General features: G+C 41.8%; 1 protein-coding gene across 1 annotated transcript in view; it reads right to left on the minus strand.

The window, feature by feature from the left end:
• LOC148015839 (putative oxidoreductase C663.09c) overlaps window positions 1–20,323 on the minus strand; it is a 60,111-nt gene that overhangs the window by 30,818 nt on the left and 8,970 nt on the right. The window contains exons 3-4 of the mRNA XM_087664825.1: window positions 19,129–19,315; window positions 18,448–18,541 (exon numbers count right to left, since the gene is read on the minus strand). Of these exons, the coding sequence (XP_087520951.1) occupies window positions 18,448–18,541; window positions 19,129–19,315 (281 nt within the window). The remainder of the gene's footprint in view (window positions 1–18,447; window positions 18,542–19,128; window positions 19,316–20,323) is intronic.

The following is a 20,323-nucleotide window of genomic DNA, read 5'->3' on the forward strand; positions in this document are numbered from 1 at the left end:
AAGACTCAAGTTTCAAGAGTCAAGAGTCGAGACTCAAGCATCTCTCTCTCTCTCTCTCTCTCTCTCTCTCTCTCTCTCTCTCTCTCTCTCTCTCTCGTGGGCCTGTTTATTCGTCATCGGCACCATGACTCGTGAGAAGCACAAGGCCTTCAATTTGCATGCGATCCATGTGGAGAGGGACACAAAGAAGTCCAACTCCCACCACCGAACATGCAAGTATTAAAAAAAGCACTATACAAGTAGTGCAACTCGGCTTCTCCAACATCTTTCCAAGACAGGGGGCCAAGTTGCTCCATGCAAGGAGATCCCTCCAAACATTGTGGAGGAGATTCTCGCCAAGATGAGAGGGGGATCCACAAGAGGAGGAGGAAGTGTCTTATCGGCACCAACCCTTATGCCTACTAACGAGGAAGCATCCAATGTGGGCGTATCTTCAACCGATGCGGGAGAGGCCTCTACCATTGGTGGTGGGGGCTCCACATCCGCATCCAGCTCTGGTAAAAGACAAAGAGTGGAGGCTCATGCGGTGCCGGGGAGACAATCGTCTTTCTCTCAAGCATCCGGTCATGTGCGTGGATCGGTTGCCTTTCTCTAACAACGACTTGCAGACATTGAAATTGCACGCACGGTGATTGAGTGCAATCTTGCATTCAATGTCCTAAAGCAAGAGCAATGGAAGAAGATGGTAAAAGCCATTGCCAATGTGGGTCCATGTGAAGGATGGACCGGTGTCACATACAACGACATGAGGACAAGAAAAATTCATGAAAAGAATGAGAGGATTGATAGAGCCCTTGATGCTGAAATATGGTTACTCCATTCTCACCGACGGATGGAGTGATCATAAGAAACAGGGCATCATCAACATACTCGTCTCATGTCCACTCAGCACTTACTTTTTGCGGGCCGTAGATACCAGCAAGAGGGGGAGAAAAACGACGGGCGTATTCATCTACCACCACATTCGACAAGCTATCATTGAGGTATACATTGCAATTTGCATTCTAAATTTGTTTCACTTTCTTACATTATGATAATATCATGATTCGTAATTAAAATTTGATTTATACATAACTTGTAATTTGTAAATTGTGGTTGTAGATGGGCCCCTCAAATGTAGTGCAAGTTATTACCGACAATGTATCAAATTGTCGGCGCATGGGCCGTTTGCTTGAGGCCGAGTTCCCTAACATTGTGTGGACTCCATGTGCAAGTCATTTTTTTGACTTGCTCATGGAGGACATTGGGAAGCTCAAGTGGGCGAAGTGGACCGTCTGCAAAGCTACATCAATTGTCACATTCTTCACGGTAAAGGTAAAGGTGATTGCGATGTATCGTGAGCATAGCACACTTGAGTTGAAGAAGCCTTCTTCAACTCGCTTTGCTTACATATGGTTATTGTTGGAGCGCCTTTATGAGGTGCTATCCGCCGCGCCAAACAATGATATCCACTCTATGGAAAGAGTGGAATGAGCATGAGACAAAGGAGGCCAAAGCCATGCAGCGCTTGTGCCTTAATGAGCAGTTTTGGCAAAAAGTCCGTGCCTTTGTCATTGTCGTGACTCCCTTTTATAGGGTGTTACGTATGAGTGATTGCGAGGGGTCCACCATAGGACTTCTCGTTCACTTCTTTAGGGCGGCATTGGCGAAGACACGTGCTTGTATAGTGATCACAGAGACACAGCGTGCACATGTTTTAGAGATAGCAGAGAGGAGATGAGCGTGGATGCATAAGCCTATCCATGGTTTTGCAGCATTGGTAATCCAGCCTACAAGTCACCAGCGGTGATGGATGATAGAGAGTTCAATTCAGACCAGCTTGCTTATTTGACTCGTATGGTCCCTATTGATGACCACAATGCAGTGCTAGAGGAGCTAGGATGCTATGCAGATTAGAGAGGACATGTGGCTTTTGCTTCTCCCACTTATTGGAGGAGAGAGTCACTTGTGAAGCCTTTATTTTGGTGGCAAAACTTTGGATACGCATTGGAGACCCTTCAATCCTTAGCCATGGGGATCCTTGCCCAGGATTGCTCTTCAAGTGCATGTGAGAGAAATTAGAGTGCCTATTTTCTCATTCACACAAAGATTCGCAATCGTCTTAGCACACGACAATTAGAGCGACTAGTCTATTGCCACATTAACTTACGCATGATGAGCGCTATGATGGGCATGGGTAGTCTGAAGCAGGTAAAGTTTAAACACTTAACCATAACATTTAAAATTTGTTGTTTTAACTTTTAAACTTTGAGAAAGCATTGCGTGTCTCAATCCTCGCGCTCTCTGTCACAACAAACTCGTATCAGAGCGAGCGAGAAACAACTCAGGTGTGCACACATCTCAAGACAGTCAACAGGCGTGCGTAGGCTTAGCAACAAGTGCATGTTAGAGTCAACAGTCGAGTGCCTGACGGAGGCAGCTGGACCAGCGGGCACGTTTTTTGTAGGCAACTGTTGATAGCTAGCATGCGTGACCAATATATGACAGGCAACAGTCAACAGGTCCGTTGAGAGCGACAGGGCAAGTGCTGCAGGCAATCTCGCTGCAGGCAACCAAGACACGATGGGCTGGTGGTGAACAAGCAGAGGCGACACGAGCGCATGGTAACTACACGGTGGATCAACAGACCCCCTCCCCCCCCAAAATCACTTTTTTTTTCTATTCTTTTTTCTCAAAAAAAATCAATTTCTACCCCTCTTTCTTGACGGGGGTTTGCACACATAATCACAAAGTGCAAATTTGTGCAATCTTGGACCGAAAATTTGGGGCTTTTCCCAGATTTGGGGATTGTGATGCAAAGCAAGACCATTTGTCTCAAAAATTGAAAGAATTTGTGACATTTTGCCTCCAACATTCGAAGCTTTTCATGTACATACAAAAATTCGGCTGAATTTACCCAATTTCTCAACATTGATACACATTGGAGCCCATGCAATTTGGGGCTTTTGCTGTTTGGGCAAAATTTGTGCGTCATTCGGTCATTTCATGTACATGCAAGCTTAATTCCATGCAATTTGGACATCTAGCACTTGGAAAAATTTGGGAGTTTTGCTGAAATTGCTCTATTTTGGCAAAATTAGCCTATTCCATGCATGTCAAAGACAGTGCAGATATATGGTTGATGCTTTGAGCACAAAAATTTTGGGGCTTTTGATCATGCGTGTCAAAATTTGTGCCCGTGGGTGCATGTACAACAGAAATTGCAGCTAAAATTTGGGACTGATCATGTAATGTGATGTATTTGCCCTTGAAACAGCTGTAATCAGTTGTGGAGTGTTATAGCACAAGGTTTAGTGCTTCTGAAAATTTATCTGCAGATCTGAAATTTCTGCTTCTACGTGGTTATTTATTTTGGTTGGTACTTGTTTGTTCCTAGGTCACTTGTGTGCAGTTTGGGCCCGCATTTGCTGAATTTTTTTGTCACATTTGGGCTGAAAATCATGGCTGACAGCAATGACAGCAGTAATCTCATGCACATTAAGAAGCTTGAAGGAGTACATAACTTTGCAGTCTGGGAAAAACAGTACTACAATATCGTGTTGCAAAAGAAGTAGGCAAAGCCGATTAAAACCGAAGTGGCAAAGCCCGCACGTATGGAACAGGAAGATTGGGATGAGTTAAATGAGCTTGCACGCTCAACCATCGAGCTATCGATTTCTGATGCCTTGTTGTTTAACATTGAAGGTTTGGATTCTGCCTATGCTATTTGGACTCAACTGGAAAAATTGTATGCACAGAAGAGTGCCCCAAGCAAAGTGTATTGCCTAAAAAAGCTTATGGATTTGCGTATGAAAGAGGGTACAACAATGTCTACTCATTTGAGTGAGTTTAACTCCGTTTTCAGCCAGCCGGTTGCCTTGAAGTTCTTCATTGATGAGGAATTTAAGGCTATGTTCTTGCTTTGCACTCTTCCAGAGAGTTGGGATACATTCAGGACTGCTATGAGCAATTCTAATGCAATCCTTTTGTATGCTGATGTAGAGAGTGCTCTACTCATGGAAGAAATGAATCGGCAGAACAATGCATCCAATAAGTCTTCCAGTGCTTTGCATACTAGAGGCAGATCACAGCAAAAAGGCAAATCTGATAGCAAGGGACGCAATAAATCACGTGGTAAGGATGTTGAATGCCATCATTGTGGCAAGAAGGACCACTTTAAACGTGACTGCTACAAATGGAAGAAAGAGAAAGGAAAGGGCAAGAAGACAGATGATAGCAAGAAAGAGAAGAAAGAGAGTCAACCTAAGAATAGCAGTGTCAAAATTGAAGAGGTGAATGTAGTCACTCATGACAATGACAATGAGAATGACGTACTCTTGGTCTCTTCACACTTTGGTGCATATACTTTACTTGCAAATACAAATGATGACATGCATACTTGGATTCTCGATTTAGGTGCTTTGTTTCATGTCACCCCTCATCTTGAGTGGTTCTTTGCCTATACAAGGGGTCAACATGGTGTTGTTCATCTTGGGGACAACTATGCATGTGACATTGCAGGTATTGGTAGTGTGCAGTTGCAATTTCAGCATGGTTCTGTCTTCACACTTCAGCATGTATGGCATGTACCTCAACTCAAGAAGAGATTAATTAGCACAGGGTAGCTAGATGACGATGGATTTCACACCACCTTTGGTGATGGAAAATGGAAGATTTATAAGGGATCTAAAGTGATTACCAGAGGTTATTAAAGTGATACCTTGTATCCTCTCCATGTATCTAGTGTGCATGACCATGTTGTTGCAATGACCGAGCAGCCAAGTGTTTCTTTGTGGCATGGCCAGTTGGGACACATGAATCAAACTGGAATGAAAGTGCTTTCTCGTTTGGGTTACTTGCCTTGTCTTCGTTATGTTGATTTTGAGCATTGTGATCATTATATTTATGGTAAACATGCACAGATGTCTCATAAGAAGTCTCTTTCGCTGAAATCTTCTTCTCTAGAGTTAGTACATTCCGATGTATGTCAAATGCCAAAGTTATCTTTAGGGGGAAAGAAATATTTTGTCACCTTTGTCGATGATGCTACACGGAAGATATGGGTTTACCCTATTCTTAGCAAGAATAAAGTGCTTGACAAGTTTAAAAAACTCTTGGCATTAGTTGAGAATCAGACTGATAAGACACTTAAGTGTCTTCGCTCTGACAATGGTGGGGAATATGTGTCCAAGGCCTTTTAGGCATTTTGTGACAACAAAGGGATAAAGAGAGAGCTCACTGCCCCTCATAATCCACCCCAAAAGGGAGTTAACTACAAAGCGTAAGAATCGGACCATACAAGATAAGGTCCGCACGATGTTGTCTCATGCTTCATTACCCCATGGGTTTTTGGGCACAGGCTATTATGACAGCCATACACTTGATTAATCAGTCACCAAACAAATCTTTGGGATGGGAGGAGGAGGGGGGGGGGGGGGGGGGTTCCCCAAGAAGCATGGCCGGGCAAGCCACCTTCGTATGCACACTTGAAAGTGTTTGGCCGCAAAGCATTTGTGCACATTCTTAAAGAAAAACACAGCAAACTTGAGCCAAAGTTCTGCAAATGCATTTTCCTAAGATATGGTGACAAGGGTGAAATGGGTATAGATTATGGGATCCCGAGAAAAGGAAAGTAGTACACAGCAATGATGTTATCTTCCAAGAAGATCGCATGCATAAACAGCTCGAAAATACTGAGGAGGTCCGTAGGGTTGTATTCCGAGAAGAAATACCTTTTGGACAGTAAAATGTGCCCGCTGTACAGCAGCAAATACCTGCTGTAAATCCTGCAAATGTAGAAAATAATGTTGGAAATGCTCAGCCAGCTATTGCCCATAATAATGAGCCACTAGATGTGCAAAAACAGCCAGGACAACAAGCTGTAAATGCTGATTTGCAGGCTGAAATGCTAGGACAGCAAACTGAAAATGGAAATTTGCAGGAACAGCCAGCAAACAATGATCATTGGGTTAGGAGATCGTCTGGGGCTACTAGACAACCTGATAGATTTGTTCTTGGTGCAAACAATGTGGCTGATTTTGTCATGTAGACAGACTGTGGTGAACCGTCTTGCTTCGAGGAAGCAATGGACAGACATGACAGCAAGAAATGGTATAAAGCCATGTTGTCAGAGATGGAATCTCTTGAGAAAAATGGCACTTGGGACTTGGTGCAATTGCCTAAATGAAAAAAAACCCTTCCATGCAAATGGGTTTACAAGATGAAGGTCACTTCTAGTTCCTCACCAAAGTACAAAGCAAGATTGGTCGCGAAGAGGTATAAGCAGGAACATGGAATTGACTTTGATGAGATCTTCTCTCCTGTAGTTAAGATGACTACATTGAGAACCATTTTGGGCTTGGTTACAGCTGAAGATATGGAGCTTATACAGATAGATGTAAAGACTGCGTTCTTACATGGTGATCTACATGAAGACATATATATGCAGTAGCCTGAAGGGTTTGTGGAAAAAGGAAATGAGAAGATGATATGTTAACTCAAAAGGAGTTTGTAAGGGCAGAAACAAGCACCAAGAGAATGGTATCATAAGTTTCATACATTTATGTAGTCTCAAGGTTTTCATAGAAGTCAAGTGGATCACTGCTTGTACACCAAGAAGGCAGCAGATGGCAGCCTGATTATCTTGGTTTTATATGTTGATGACATGCTGATTGCTGGCAAGGATACTTATGCCTTGGACTCACTGAAGCAAAGTCATCATGGCAGCTTTGACATGAAGAATCTTGGTGATGCAAATCACATTCTTGGCATGCGAATACTTAGAGATAGGTTAAAAGGATTACTCTATCTATCTCAACAGAGTATATCTCCAAGGTTTTGGTTTTCAATGTTTCAATATGGAGGAGGGGAAAACAATTGGGGTTCCATTGCCTCCATATGTGAAACTCAGTGCAAAGGACAGCCCAACATCTGATGATAAGAAGGCTGAAATGGCCAAGATACCATATGCTTCAGCTATTGGCAGTTTGTTGTATGCTATGGTTGCTACACGTCCTGACATTGCCTTTGCAGTGGGAGTGGTTAGTAGATACATGGAAAACCCTGGTAAAAAGCATTGGGAAGCAGTGAAAGATATTATGAGATACCTCAAAGGCACAAAGAATTTGTGCATCTACTTTGGAAAGCAGAAGGCATTTGTCGTTGGCTTTACGGATGCAAACTATGCTAGTCATGCAGATTGCAGAAAGTCCACTTCTGGGTATGTACTTACCTTCACAAGAGGAGCAGTCTCTTGGATCTCCAGGCTACAAAAGTGTGTTGCATTGTCTACTACAGAGGCAGAGTATGTGGCTGCCACTGAGGCATAAGGAGACTTTATGGCTTTCACGTCTGGTGGAAGAGCTTGGTATTACAGAGTTACCTGTTCTCCATTGTGATAGTCAGAGTGCTATCATGCTAGCACGGAATCCCGTCTTTCATGCAAAGATGAAGCACATACAGGTAAAGTATCACTTCATTAGAGATGTACTTGACAGCAAAAGCATTGAGCTTGTCAAAGTGCATACAAATGATAATTCTGCAAACGAAGGGTCTTCCAGCAGAGCAGTTTGCTCATTGCCGACAAATAATGGGAGTTGGATAGATATATGTATTTCAGCTTTGTACATACCTAGACTTAGTTTATTCTTTTCTCCTCTTAAGGCACTTTGCCTTTAGGTGGGAGGTTGTTGGAAATAAAGGACCATCGTGCCTTTTATATATGCACGGGTGTGAACACACCCGTATCACATATGTACTTTCATATAGATATCTATCTAAAAACCTAAAGAGGTACACTCGTCATTGTACCCACAAGTCGTGCTCACTCTCACTCTCTACTCTGCATTCTCTCTCTATATCTCTCTGCTGTGAAAAAGCATTGCGTGTCTCGATCCTCGCACTCTCCGTCACAACATCTGATGCCAGTTGTTGGCCTAGGTCATTCATTTGGCCATAAGTGTCAATTGGTGATACTACAGAAGTAGCATTTAATGATACCTAACGCCAATCTCATGGTCAAAGATGACGCAGAGACACTCGGGAATGGAAGTTGCCTAGCCAATTTAATTATTTGTCAATCATTATTTTTCAGGGCACCAAAATAATTATTAGATTAATTTTCAGTATTTAAAGAATGAAAACTAATATTTAATTATGGATAATACTAAAAAACCATTTGGGAAAGCTGCCACTTGTCAAAAAATGCCCATGCAAGACTAAAAAACGTCTTTAGAGGCTAGAGACAGACATTTTTAGTGTGTTCAGTCTACAAGAGAGAGGGAGGAGATGTTGCTGGTCTGATTTGCAACCGTTGGAGAACTTTCTGAGGCAGCAAAGGGTAGGAGAAGACCAATCAACAGCAGGTGACAACATCTACATGCTGTTGAGACAGGGCAGCAATAGTAAATGACTGATTTTCTTTAGTTCTTTGCATCTTCAAGCTGTTGAGACAGGGCAGCAGTAGTAAATTATAGATTTTCTTCAGTTCTTCGCGAAGAAAGTCTGAATTTTCTCTCTCCTCAGCATGCTCTCCCAAGCTTTGTACAGTCTTGCTCCGAAGATTGCAGCATTAATATCACCAGAGGCTGAGAAATTTCAGATTTCTCTGCTGTAAACCCTAATCTACAACAAAAATTAGGATTTAGCAGCAGTCTCCGAAAGCGTGCCAAAAATTGGAAGCTCCAAGACTTGGATTCAACTGGGTTGAAGCTGTTTTAGCCTATTCAAGTGCAGGGACCAACAAATAATTGAATTTGGGGCATTTTCCATCTCCATCAAAGCGGGTGAAGGCCAATTGATTGCCCAAATCAAGGGGCAAATCAAATTAAAGACTGCTGGTCATTTTGAACAGCAAAGGGATTTGGAATACCGAAAGGGATTGGGAGAATCCCATTGTACATCAACTTCTTCTTTAATTAAGTTAAATAAATACCGAAAGGGGCACCAGTTTTGGGGCCAATAGGGTGTCCAATGTCCAAGATTATATGGTAAAGTATACTTTTCAGTTTTGTGAATTTGTTAATTGATGTAAATAGTGCTTAATTAGGTTATTTACCACCCTATCTGAGGAGGAAGGCTGGTTACATTTATGGCACTAAAGATTTGGCCACCTCAACTGTCCTCTATTGATGAAACTCCAATCAAAGGATATAGTCCGAGATCTTCCAAAAATCCATATACCATTAAATAACATTTGTGTAGGTTGCTTACTTAGTAAGATGCACCGATTTTACTTTTCCAAGTATTCTCGCATTGATTCACCACCTATTTTGCATCTCCTTTACAGTGATGTTTGTGGTCCTATGAGGACCAACTCACTTGGTGGATTCCTCTATTTGGTAATCTTTATTGATAACAAACCCCAATTCAGTTAGATCATAGAGACAGGGAACGCCCGTTTTGGCACATAAGAATGGATTAATGCATTCCGAGAGGTCCGAGTTCAAGAAACGCTGGCGGAACGTTCCAGCCCCTTCCCTGTCCCGTTCCCTCCCATTCCACGCCGTTTCCTGGCCATTCCAGGGCCGTTCCTTGTTTGTAATGACCGTTTCAGCAACTGAATTTTTTTAAATGATCGATTGACGTCCGTTTAGGTCGTGATTCGTCGGCTCGACGTCCCCTGTCACTAGCGCAACTCTCCCGCCTCTCTCACCTGCCTTACCCGATTGCCCCGCCTACTCCCGCCTCTGTTGCCTGCCCCACCTGCCTACTCTCGCTTCTCTCGCCTGCCCCGCTTGGGCCTTGCATGCTCCCACCTACCTGGCCTACGGCCTACCTCTCATGCCTCAATAGCTGGATGAAGTCAAAGCACTACTTGGTCATGGTGGGATAAAGTAGCTGCAGGGGTGCCATTGAGAGCTGTAGGGGCTCGCCCTTGGAAATGCAAACTTTGCTCTTATGCTCGCACTAGTGGAGCTAATAAAGTGAGAGCCCATCTTCTACATGAGAGCTCTTCTTGTTTAGAGCAACTATGGAGCTCATTCAATCACATTCACTCAAAGAAGAGAAATCGTCTTGGTACAATGAAGACGAATAACCTAGTTTATGTGAGTTCCAATCTTCGCTTGCTAACTCGCACATCACTTGCAAAGGCTGATTCTTTTATACGTTGGAAAAAAGATGACGATGATGATGATGATGATGGTGATAGTGATGGGCAAGTTGTTGTTCAACAGGATGAGCATTCAAGCACAGTGGAGCCATCTTCCATGAATCAGAGCACTTCGTGGCTAGCCTTTTGGAACTTTAGAGTATTGACTTGGAAATTGGAGCTCTTGTAACTTGGATCTTTAGACTTTAAAGTTTAGTGCATATTTTATGTCTTTGCAATGCACACTTGTTGGACTTCTGCAACATTGTTGATTACAATGTTGAATCATGAATGCGATAATCCATTGCTGATTACAATGTTTTGAATCTTTATTATTGTTGAAATTTGATTATTATATCTCTAATTTCACGAATTATGGTTGATATGATCTCTCTCTCTAGATTCTAAGAAATAAGTGTTGATTCTCTCTCTCTCTCTCTCTCTCTCTCTCTCTCTCTCTCTCTCTCTCTCTCTCTCTCTCTCTCTCTCTCTCTCTCTCTATATATATATATATATATATATATATATATATATATATATGGCGTTCCCATTCCCTAACTTTGGGCGTTCTGAGGGGTCCCATTCCTGTTCTCATTCCCCATTCCTAGTAACTATGACTTGGGTATATGGGCTGAAATCTAAGTTAGAAGTTTGCTTTAGCTTTAAGACTTTTTTTGCCATGGTGGAGAACCAAAGCATCTCTTGCATTCGAACTCTTGGCATTGACAAAGGGAAAAGTATCTTTCTAAACAATTTTCAAAGTATTTTGCATCTTGATGCATATCAATGCACCGTTCCTTACTCCCCACAACAAAATGAAGTAGTGGAACGGAAGAATAGATTGCTAATGAAGATGACAAGATGCATGATGAAGAATAAGAATTTACTCAATTCTTTTTGGTTTCAATGCTATTATATGTGCCTTTTATATTTTGAACAAGTGTCCCACAAGAGCTTTGTGCACCATCACTCCTCGTGAGATATGGACTGGCTCCAAGCCTTCTCTCATATGAGGACTTTTGGTTCATTAGTGTATGCTCATGTGCCTTCTCAAAAGAGGCATAAGTTGGATGATAAGGCTGTTCACTCCATATTTATTGAGTGTAGTAATGAAAGCAAAGGCTACCAGCTTTAACAACCTTATACAATTATTGTCAATCGAGATGTTATCTTCACCGAAAATGCTTCTCATCCTTTGCTCAAACATCCTTGACAGCTTACTACCGCTCTTCTATAACGGTATTATGGTTCCATGGTTGTTCCTTCTATTCAACCTTCCTTTCCACCACATACAAGTTCACTACATCACTTGAATTAGTCTGAATTACAACCACAACAACCTAATACATTGTCCCATGAGTAGCCCATTATTGAAGATCCTTTGGAGCAAACAAAGGCTGAAATTCAGCAGCCTTACAAAATGCCCTATTGGTTGCACGACACTCTTCAGGATAGCAAGCAGCCTCTTCCTTTAGCTACCTATACACGAGCCTCCATTCGCAAAGAACAAGGTAATCTTCTTGCATGTGCATTGGAGGTTGTCTACAGCATGCAATGAAGAACCTTTATCCTACAAAGATGCCTTTTCAAATGATCGTTGGGTGGAAGCAATGAAAACAAAAATTGATTCCAGCCATTAGAATGACACTTGGGAGCCCTATGACTTACCCTCCAGCAGGCATGCAATAGGTACCAAATGGGTTTATAAAATTAAAAGAAAATCAGATGGTTCTATTGACAAGTACAAATCCCGCCTAGTTGCTAAGGGCTATGCCCAACAGCAAGGAATCAACTTTGAGAAGACCTTTGCTCCTACCTCTCACATCACTACCATCAGGAATGCTATTGCCCTTGTTGCCCACTTTCATTCGGAGTTGCATCACCTAGACATCAAGACAGAATTTCTCTATGGGTATCTCACTGCAGAGCTATATGTTTCACAACCTCCAAGATTTGAGGTCAAAGATTTCAAGCACAAAGTTTATCATCTCAAGAAGACTTTGTATGATTCAAAGTAGGCTCCACAAGCTTGGTATGCCCAATACATTCTCAACTATTGCATCCTAGCTTCCAAAATAGCCCTACAGAGGCTACTCTCTATATACAACATCAGTGATTTGATTTTACTATTCTTGTTTTCTATCTTAATGGCATGCTTGTCAGTAGGACCAGTGCTGGTCAAATTGCAGCATTTAAGGCTACTTTACAATAGACTTTTGCCATGACAAATCGTGGTCTACTTCATTATTACTTGGGAACCAATGTTGGTCAAATCGCAGCATTTAAGGCTGATTTACAGCAAGCCTTTGCCATAACAAATCTTGGTCTACTTCATTATTACTTGGGTATCCAATTTGCCACCATTGAGGGGAGTATCATCATGACAAAGTCCAAGTATATTGGACAACTTCTTCAGCACTTTCGGTTCGAAGACTGCAAGCCAATGTCCACTCCCTTGGAGCTTGGTTCCAGATTCACTTCTGATCATAGCAGTGGATCTTTCGATACTACCCTTTTATCAATAGGCTCTCGGATGTTTGATTTATTTATGTCACATGTGACCTGATCTTCAATTCATTGTCTCCCAATTGAGCAAGTTCATGGACAACCCTTCAATTTTCCATTGGTAGGTAATGAAAAATGTCTTTCATATATCTTAACGGTAGCTAAGATCTCGACCTTTTGTACAAGACTAATTCTTCACTTCCTTTGCATGGATATTCATTTAGTGATTGGGCTGGATGTTCAGATTCCTGTCTCTCTCATAGTGGCAACTACTTAGGTACATCTCTTTTTTCTTGGTTCAACAAGAAACAAAATACATTTGCTACTTCCAGTTGTGAGGCTGAGTACAAAGCAGCATTCACAGCTACAATGGAGTGTGTTTGGCTCCACAAGTTACTTGTACATCTACATTTACACCACACCACTCTGCCACTTATCTACACTGACACCCCGAGTGCTTTGGCCAATGCACAAAACCCAATTTTCCATACCTACATAAAGCATGTAGAAGTTCATGTTAGCAGTATTGTCAGCTCATGAGTAAGTCTGGGCCTCTTACAATTTCCCAAGCACATCTTTGAGTTCTCTTTTGCAGTGTTCTTGTGCTTTCTCTTTCCTCTCACTTTTGTCTTGTGTCTAACAATTTATTTCAGCATTCTTTCATGCTTCCATTGCTGCATCCACTTCTTACATGGCATCAAATTTTAGTATCTACGTTCCTAGTGCTGTTTTCTACTGATTGCAGGTCTTCTACTACTGATTGCTGATTTCCCCGTCTTCTTCTAATCAAGTGCCATCTGTCTACTGCAAATCATCATTTTTCCAGCCTTCCCAGCCTGTGCTTTAACCTCTACGGACTGTTACCTGTGTTTCAGATTTCCAGCACTGTATGGCAGCATTTAATGCTTTTCAGCCTGTGTTTTTGTCCTCAGCATCTGCGCTTACAGTATTTGTCACCTCACTAAGCTGTCAACATCATTTTCTATCTTCCGGTAGTGGGAGTTGGCTGTTTTCTTACAGATTTTCTTGTTTTTAGTTTCTTTTTTGTGATCAGCTTATCCTACACTGCATGTGAACTCCGATCAATGTAGTTTGTACTGAGCTTTGGCTGTACTCTCTCTCGCCTCTTCTTTCCTTTATTTTATTTTCCTCTCCTCTCCAGATGGCTTCCCCCCTACTATTCTACTAGTGACAAACTCCACGGCCCTAATTACCTAACATGAAGTGCTGTTATGAAAGCATGGTTTGTGCAAAAGCGGTTATGGTACATTGTTTCTGGAGCTTTTGAGCATCCTGAGCACCCGGTTCGTCTTCCAGATTATTTCAACAAGAACAGCTATGAAAAAGCCATGCTTATATGGGATTCTCACGATTCCTATACATATTCTACTCTTCTTCATGTATCTCCAAAGTAGTTCTTCTAGCCGTCACCTCCTCTAGACTACTTCAGCAATATCGGTGAAGCTTCAAACGTTGTATGAGGCTCCCTCAACCATACATGCAGTTACCCTTTATGGACAACTCTAGCACATGAAGTTTGAGTCGAACGATACTATTTAGTCCATCTTGCTTCGTGTTACAAAGGTACAAGATCAACTTCAATACATGCAGTCCGCCCTTCTAGAGGCTCATCTTGGAGGAACTGTGCTCTATAAGCTCCCTGTGGAGTTTGATGGAGTGACCAACGCTTTGTGGGGCCAAACATTATCAATACCAATGAGCTTTACACATATGTCCTCAATACTGCTTGAGCACAAGGCATCTTTGCGGTTACATGGGAGATTCCATCCTAGTATGGTGGCTCCAATGAGGCCTTTGCAGCTTCAGAGAGGGATGACTGTCATGAGGACATGTATTTTTGAAACCTCACTTAGCAAGTGGATTAATTTTTAATCACATAATTAAGTAAATGTTGCACATGTGAGGTGCAACTGGGATTAAAGTAAATTTACGAGCCCGGGACCCAAGGAAATCATAGGATGTCAAAGACAAAAGTTGCTATAAGTTATGCCGCATAGGTACTTGGTGGTATCTGGTGCCAATTGTTGGCCTAGGTCATTCATTTGGCAATAAGTGTCAGTTGGTGATATTAGAGAAGTGACATTTAATGGCACCTAACGCCAATCTGATGATCACAGATGGCATAGAGACACTCAAGAATGGAAGTTAGCTAGCCAATTTAATTATTGACTAGTCCAATTATTTTTCAGGGCATCGAAATAATTATTAGATTAATATTCAGTATTTAAAGACTGAAAATTAATATTTAATTGTAGATAATGCTAGAAAAACCATTTTGAAAGGTTACCACTTATCAAAAATGCCCATGTTAGACTGAAAAACGTCTTTAGAGGCTGGAGAGAGACATTTTTAATGTATTTAGTCTACAAGAGAGAGAGAGAGGAAATGCTGCTAGTCTGATTTTGCAACCATTGGAGGACCTTCTACGACAGCCAGGGACAGGAGAAGACCAATCAACAGCATGTGACAGCATCTACAGGCTGTTGAGACGGGGCAAAAGTTAGCAACTTTTTGGAAGGAGGAGAAAAGAGGCAACAAGATATGGACTCCTCCGACGAGTCATCCTCGTCCTCCAACTCTTATTTGGATACTCTAACCAAGGCCAAGGCACAAAAAGAGTCATCTTCTTCAAATCACAAGAAGGGCTTGGCAACCCCTCCTATTTTTTAGTGCAAGTGATGCGATCATTCCTCAGGAATCTCCAATGCCAGAGAGGGAGTATAAGAGAGTGGTGAGGTGGGGCCGATAAGCCTCAGCTATACAAGTATACATGTGCATACGTTCTAGAGAGGTACTTCCCTAAAACATCAACCAAAATCTAACAGGTTTTGAAATCCTAGAGCTCGGATTGACTTCTAGGTTCATGATGGGGTGTTACTTGACAGAGAATAGGATTTGCTCCTCACATGATGGGGTGTCACTTAAGAGAGGGCGGAATTTGCTCCTAGTCTAAGCTCACATGAGAAGACACTTTGGCAGTCTTGGTCAAAGGTGGGGAATCCATGTTCATGAATGCTCCATGGCATTTTTGACAAGATGATCATGTATGCTACTATAAGGCATTGATGACAAACATAGAGAGGTGCTATGATTCTTCTCTATTTTTAGGTTCTAGTATGATCGTCTTCGACATCAAGTTCTCTGCGAGGCACAATCGTGGTGGCTTGATCACCCACTACTTGGGTATCCATGGTCCTATTCTGGTGGTCTTTGTTGTATAGAGTATAATGGCTCATTAACAATTGTATTGGATCAAATCAGCCATGATCTGAGAGAGGGTGTTAGCAATATAGCTAGTTCATGCGTGAGTCTAGGTCTCCTATAGTGGGCTAGGTATTTTTTTGGGGATTATTTTTAGCTGGCTGACTAGTATTTATCGCCAGCTGACCTGATGCCATTCTATTGGAGAGAGGGAGCCAGTGCCAGTGTCCACATAGCCAATGACTCACTATTGTATGCAACTATCTCGTGTTTGGTATATGGATTCCATTTCCCTGTAGTGTTCTTGTGTTTTCTCTTTCCTCTCTCTTCTATCTCATGTTCAACAATTTATTTCAGCATTCTTTCATGCTTCCATTGCTACATCCACTTTTGATAGTTCATTAACATTATGTCCATGAGAGGATGTCATCTAAAGATATAGAGTTGCCTTACATACCCATTGAAGACAACTTGGCAAATCCTTTCATGAAGGCTCTTTCCTCAACTAAAGTTCTAGGCTTTTCGACAAGCCTTGAACTTAATTCCATTTGTTCCATGATCCCTCATACTTTGTACTATCTTAGGTTGCTATATCCACTTGGATGAACTTGTGCAATCATGACCTTATATTTCATCTTTATTTTCTAGGATTTTGCTATACTTCCTACATCAATCCGCCCATTCCATGGAAGGGGGTTTATAGGCCATCTCATGGGCTATGTGTTGATGCTCTTTGAACAATGATCTAGGCTCCAGAGGCATTTAAACTATCCAATTGCAACAAGCCATTCCCTGGGAAGAGTTAGTGCCCATAATCTTGAACATCTCAGCATAGCAAGAATAGTGGAGAGATCCTCTCACTCAAGCTTTTGTGGCTCAGACATCAAAAGCTAAAGAAGAAAAGGAGTAAAGATCAATACGAGAAGTCGAACAAAGAAAACGACAAGAAGTCCCAAGCTTTTCCCAAGTGCTCTCATGGTGGGAAAGACAACTCATCTCGAGTAGAAAAGTTGGAAGAAGCTCACTCACTGTCGGCCTAGGGCAAAGAATAGAGTAAAAGAGTCAAAGTTTGCTTCACTAGCTACTACAACAAATCTTCTCTTATCCACTTGCATGAGGTAAATGATATTGTATAAGTTTCATCTTTAGACTTCTTCCAAGAAGCCTTGGCTTGCAAATAATGGCACATCAAGTCATATGACCTTGTGCATGATTGGATCTAGATAGAGGGGGCTCCATCACCCTAGTTGTCCACGTCCGACAAACAGGCCAACTTGTCTGATCCGTCCACTCTAATACAGCACATCCAGTGGCGTTTGATGTGGAAACTATCTGATTGTTTCAAAGTGCCTGTTTGTGACCATTTGGGATCACTTTTGGGGTAAATTGTAGGTGTTGTTTAGGCTTCCTCTTCACAACACACTTGTACATTTTACCCCCCCCCTCCCTCCCTCCCTCCCTCCCTCCCTCCCTCCCTCTCGCCCCCCATTCTAGCAATATACTCTCTGCCTCTCTTTCCCTCTCTAATTTCAAATTCAAATTTCAAGCTCAACTTTCAAGCTCTCTATTCTCAAACTCTCTCGTCAAGCTCTCTAACCCCACTCCCTCAAGCCCTCCTTTGCCGTATCTCCACCCTACCTCCACTTTCAAGCTCTCCATTGGCCATCCTCTCTATCCTCAAGCTCTTAAATGTAAACTCCTGGTATAAAGTCTCTTAATGTTTAAAGTGTATTATTTTGAGTCCCAATATTAGGTATAGGCATTAAAATTATATGTACAATTTTTTCCATCGGATGTAGGTCCAAGATTTATTAGTCCGCTTAGTACCATACTAGTATCGGACCGTACTAATCAGACACCATTGGACATGACAACCCTATCCATCACCAAGGTGACAACTCTTCAGCGTATGTTCATGGTGTCAGCACTATCCCCTTACACCTCAAACACTAGGATCTCAATCTATAGCAGAAATCCTGGCTTCAGTCTTCTATCAATGCATGGGTCTTACTTATCTCCAGACCAAGTCATCTTCACAGAGTAGGTCAAGGTGGAGGATGCTACCTCATGAGATATCCTTTGGACCAGTAATCAAAAGAGTGAGCTTTATCAGCTCATGGCCCTTGTTTCTCACTCTTCTTCTGAGCTGGGCTTTCTTTTGCATGCCAGGCATGGCCATCTTCATTATGAAGCCTTACAACAGCAAGCTGAAACTGTTTGATTGAGGGGCTCACAGAGCTTGCTGCATATTCACACAATAGTTTCATGCAAAGACAATGACAAGAAGTCATTTAACCTTGGCTGCACTGCAAACCTGGTTGTAAACAGAACTATTTAATGAGTGACTGTGACCTCAAATGTGGTATGTGCAGCATACCACCTTATTCTAGGCAGTAAACACCCTCATTCATGGGCTAGGATGCCCTACTTAAGAGCCTCTTTAATTGCAATGAGCTTTGTGTGAGCCTCCATGCTATCACTCGATAGAACTCAATAATTAACATGCTTTTTCTTTTAGGACCTAAAACTAGCTGCCTGCAAGAGGAGACCTTTTATCACTAGGTTTGTCCAAGTCTCTTAACCTACACTTGCTCTCAAAGTTCTAAAGAAAAATGCATTGATATTTGAAAGACCGAAACTCCAAAACATACCTGGTTGAAGCTCATTTGGTATGTGCATGATACCAGCACAGTTCACAATTAAGTCCAAGCGCCCATACTTCTCATCTATTTGCTTTGCAAGTGCCTGGCATACACACGATCCATGATTCTCAAAAGGTTACCTACACCCCCCAAAAAAGGGACCAACTTTAATAAGCAGTTGTTTATCACCAACTCATGCTGATATGAAGCATCCCTTTACATGCAAATGAGAAATCTGAGCCAATACATTCTAATGTCTTACAAAGGTGATGATACCACAACATGGCAAACAACTTGTTGCAGCACAAATGGTTGAATGAAGTAAAATCAGAGATAAGGTGCAAGAAATTAAATGCCCTACAATAGGCAGATAATCAAGCGGAGAGCAAATGAAACACCCTAGACTATGCAGGCAAGTCATAATGAGAACCGCCTCAGCTTTATTTTCTGTGTATATGGGCATCCACTCAAAGAAAACAAGAAAATGCCTCTGAAGCAGTTAAATGGGCTACATAATGTTATTCCATTCAGCATATACCTCAGGCTTATTGGCAAGAAGAACACAAGACTTTGATTCGGCCAGCACCATTCAGTCTTATCTTTGTGCAAGTGTGCATCATCCCAAAAACCTTTAAGAATAAGGAGCATCATTGCAATCAATAGAAAGGCACTGGCACCATTCAGTCTTACCGCTGCAGTTTCCTCTTTAGTAACATCCAAAGTGCCTATCTCACAGCGTACAGGATGTCTTTTCTTCAAAAGTCTAAGACCTTCAGATGATTCAGGATTCCGAGCCGTCCCATAAACCACAACACCGGGATACTTCACTATGAGCTGTTTGGTCTGCAAAAGAAAAAAGGATTCAGAATTTATGCTCCTAGGGGATTAAAAATTTTAAGCATCCATACTAATTTGCATGCACTCATGTTGAAAGGTGCTCTTAGCATCCTAGGTGAACTGTTAGCCACTCCATGGCCCCCAAATATTATTGCCTTTGTGCCACAAAGTTTTCCCCCACTAGAAAACCCATGTTAAAAGGCGCTGTTTGCATCCTAGGTGAATTGTTAGCCACTCCACTACCCCCAAATAATATTGCCTTTGTGCTGCAAAGTTCCCCCCCCCCCCCCCAACAAAAAAAAAAAACTTGTTCTAACTTCAATCACCAAGCAAAAAGTGTCGATGACTTGTATTTGGGCATTGTATTACCGACAGTGCCCAAATACAAGTACAGTAATAGAAAGGATGACTTTCAGCAATATAACTAAAATCTCAACATACATTACATGCATACATCACTGCCAAGTGACTCCCATTTAAGCAACTTCACCAAAAATTACATATGCAACAATCCCAGATCTACAAATGATCTCTAAGACTGCTGCACCATGAATATTAAGCAATGCATACATCACTGCCACATGACTCCCACTTCAGCAATGCCATCAAAAATTACATATGCAACAATCCCAGATGTGCAAATGAACTCTAAGACTGCTATACCATGAATATTAAGCAATGCATCGACTCAATAGGAGTTGCATGACATGTATACTGCATACATATGTGTCCAAAACAACTTCTGATACACTAAAACACCACAAATTCCCTACAATTTCTCCAAAATCTCTCAAGTGGGAGATAAAAGACTCAAATTACATTGCTTACAGCACCAAGATTGCTTCAGCAATATCCTTAAAGTGCATTTCACACATCAATTTTGCCAAAATCCACAAATTTCAGCAAAAGCCCCAAATTTTCACCGACCAATCTGCCCCAATTGCATTAATACGTGTTCCCAAGAGCATAAGACAAGTGAATTTAGCGAAAATTCACGATATTTTGCAAAAGCCCCAATTTTTTAGGTTCAAAAGTGCCCCAATGTCAA

The sequence above is a fragment of the Lygodium microphyllum genome, chromosome 23 (genome assembly GCF_053477565.2).
Source record: "Lygodium microphyllum isolate KBCC chromosome 23, Lygodium_microphyllum_v1.1.10, whole genome shotgun sequence".
Taxonomy (NCBI): domain Eukaryota; kingdom Viridiplantae; phylum Streptophyta; class Polypodiopsida; order Schizaeales; family Lygodiaceae; genus Lygodium; species Lygodium microphyllum.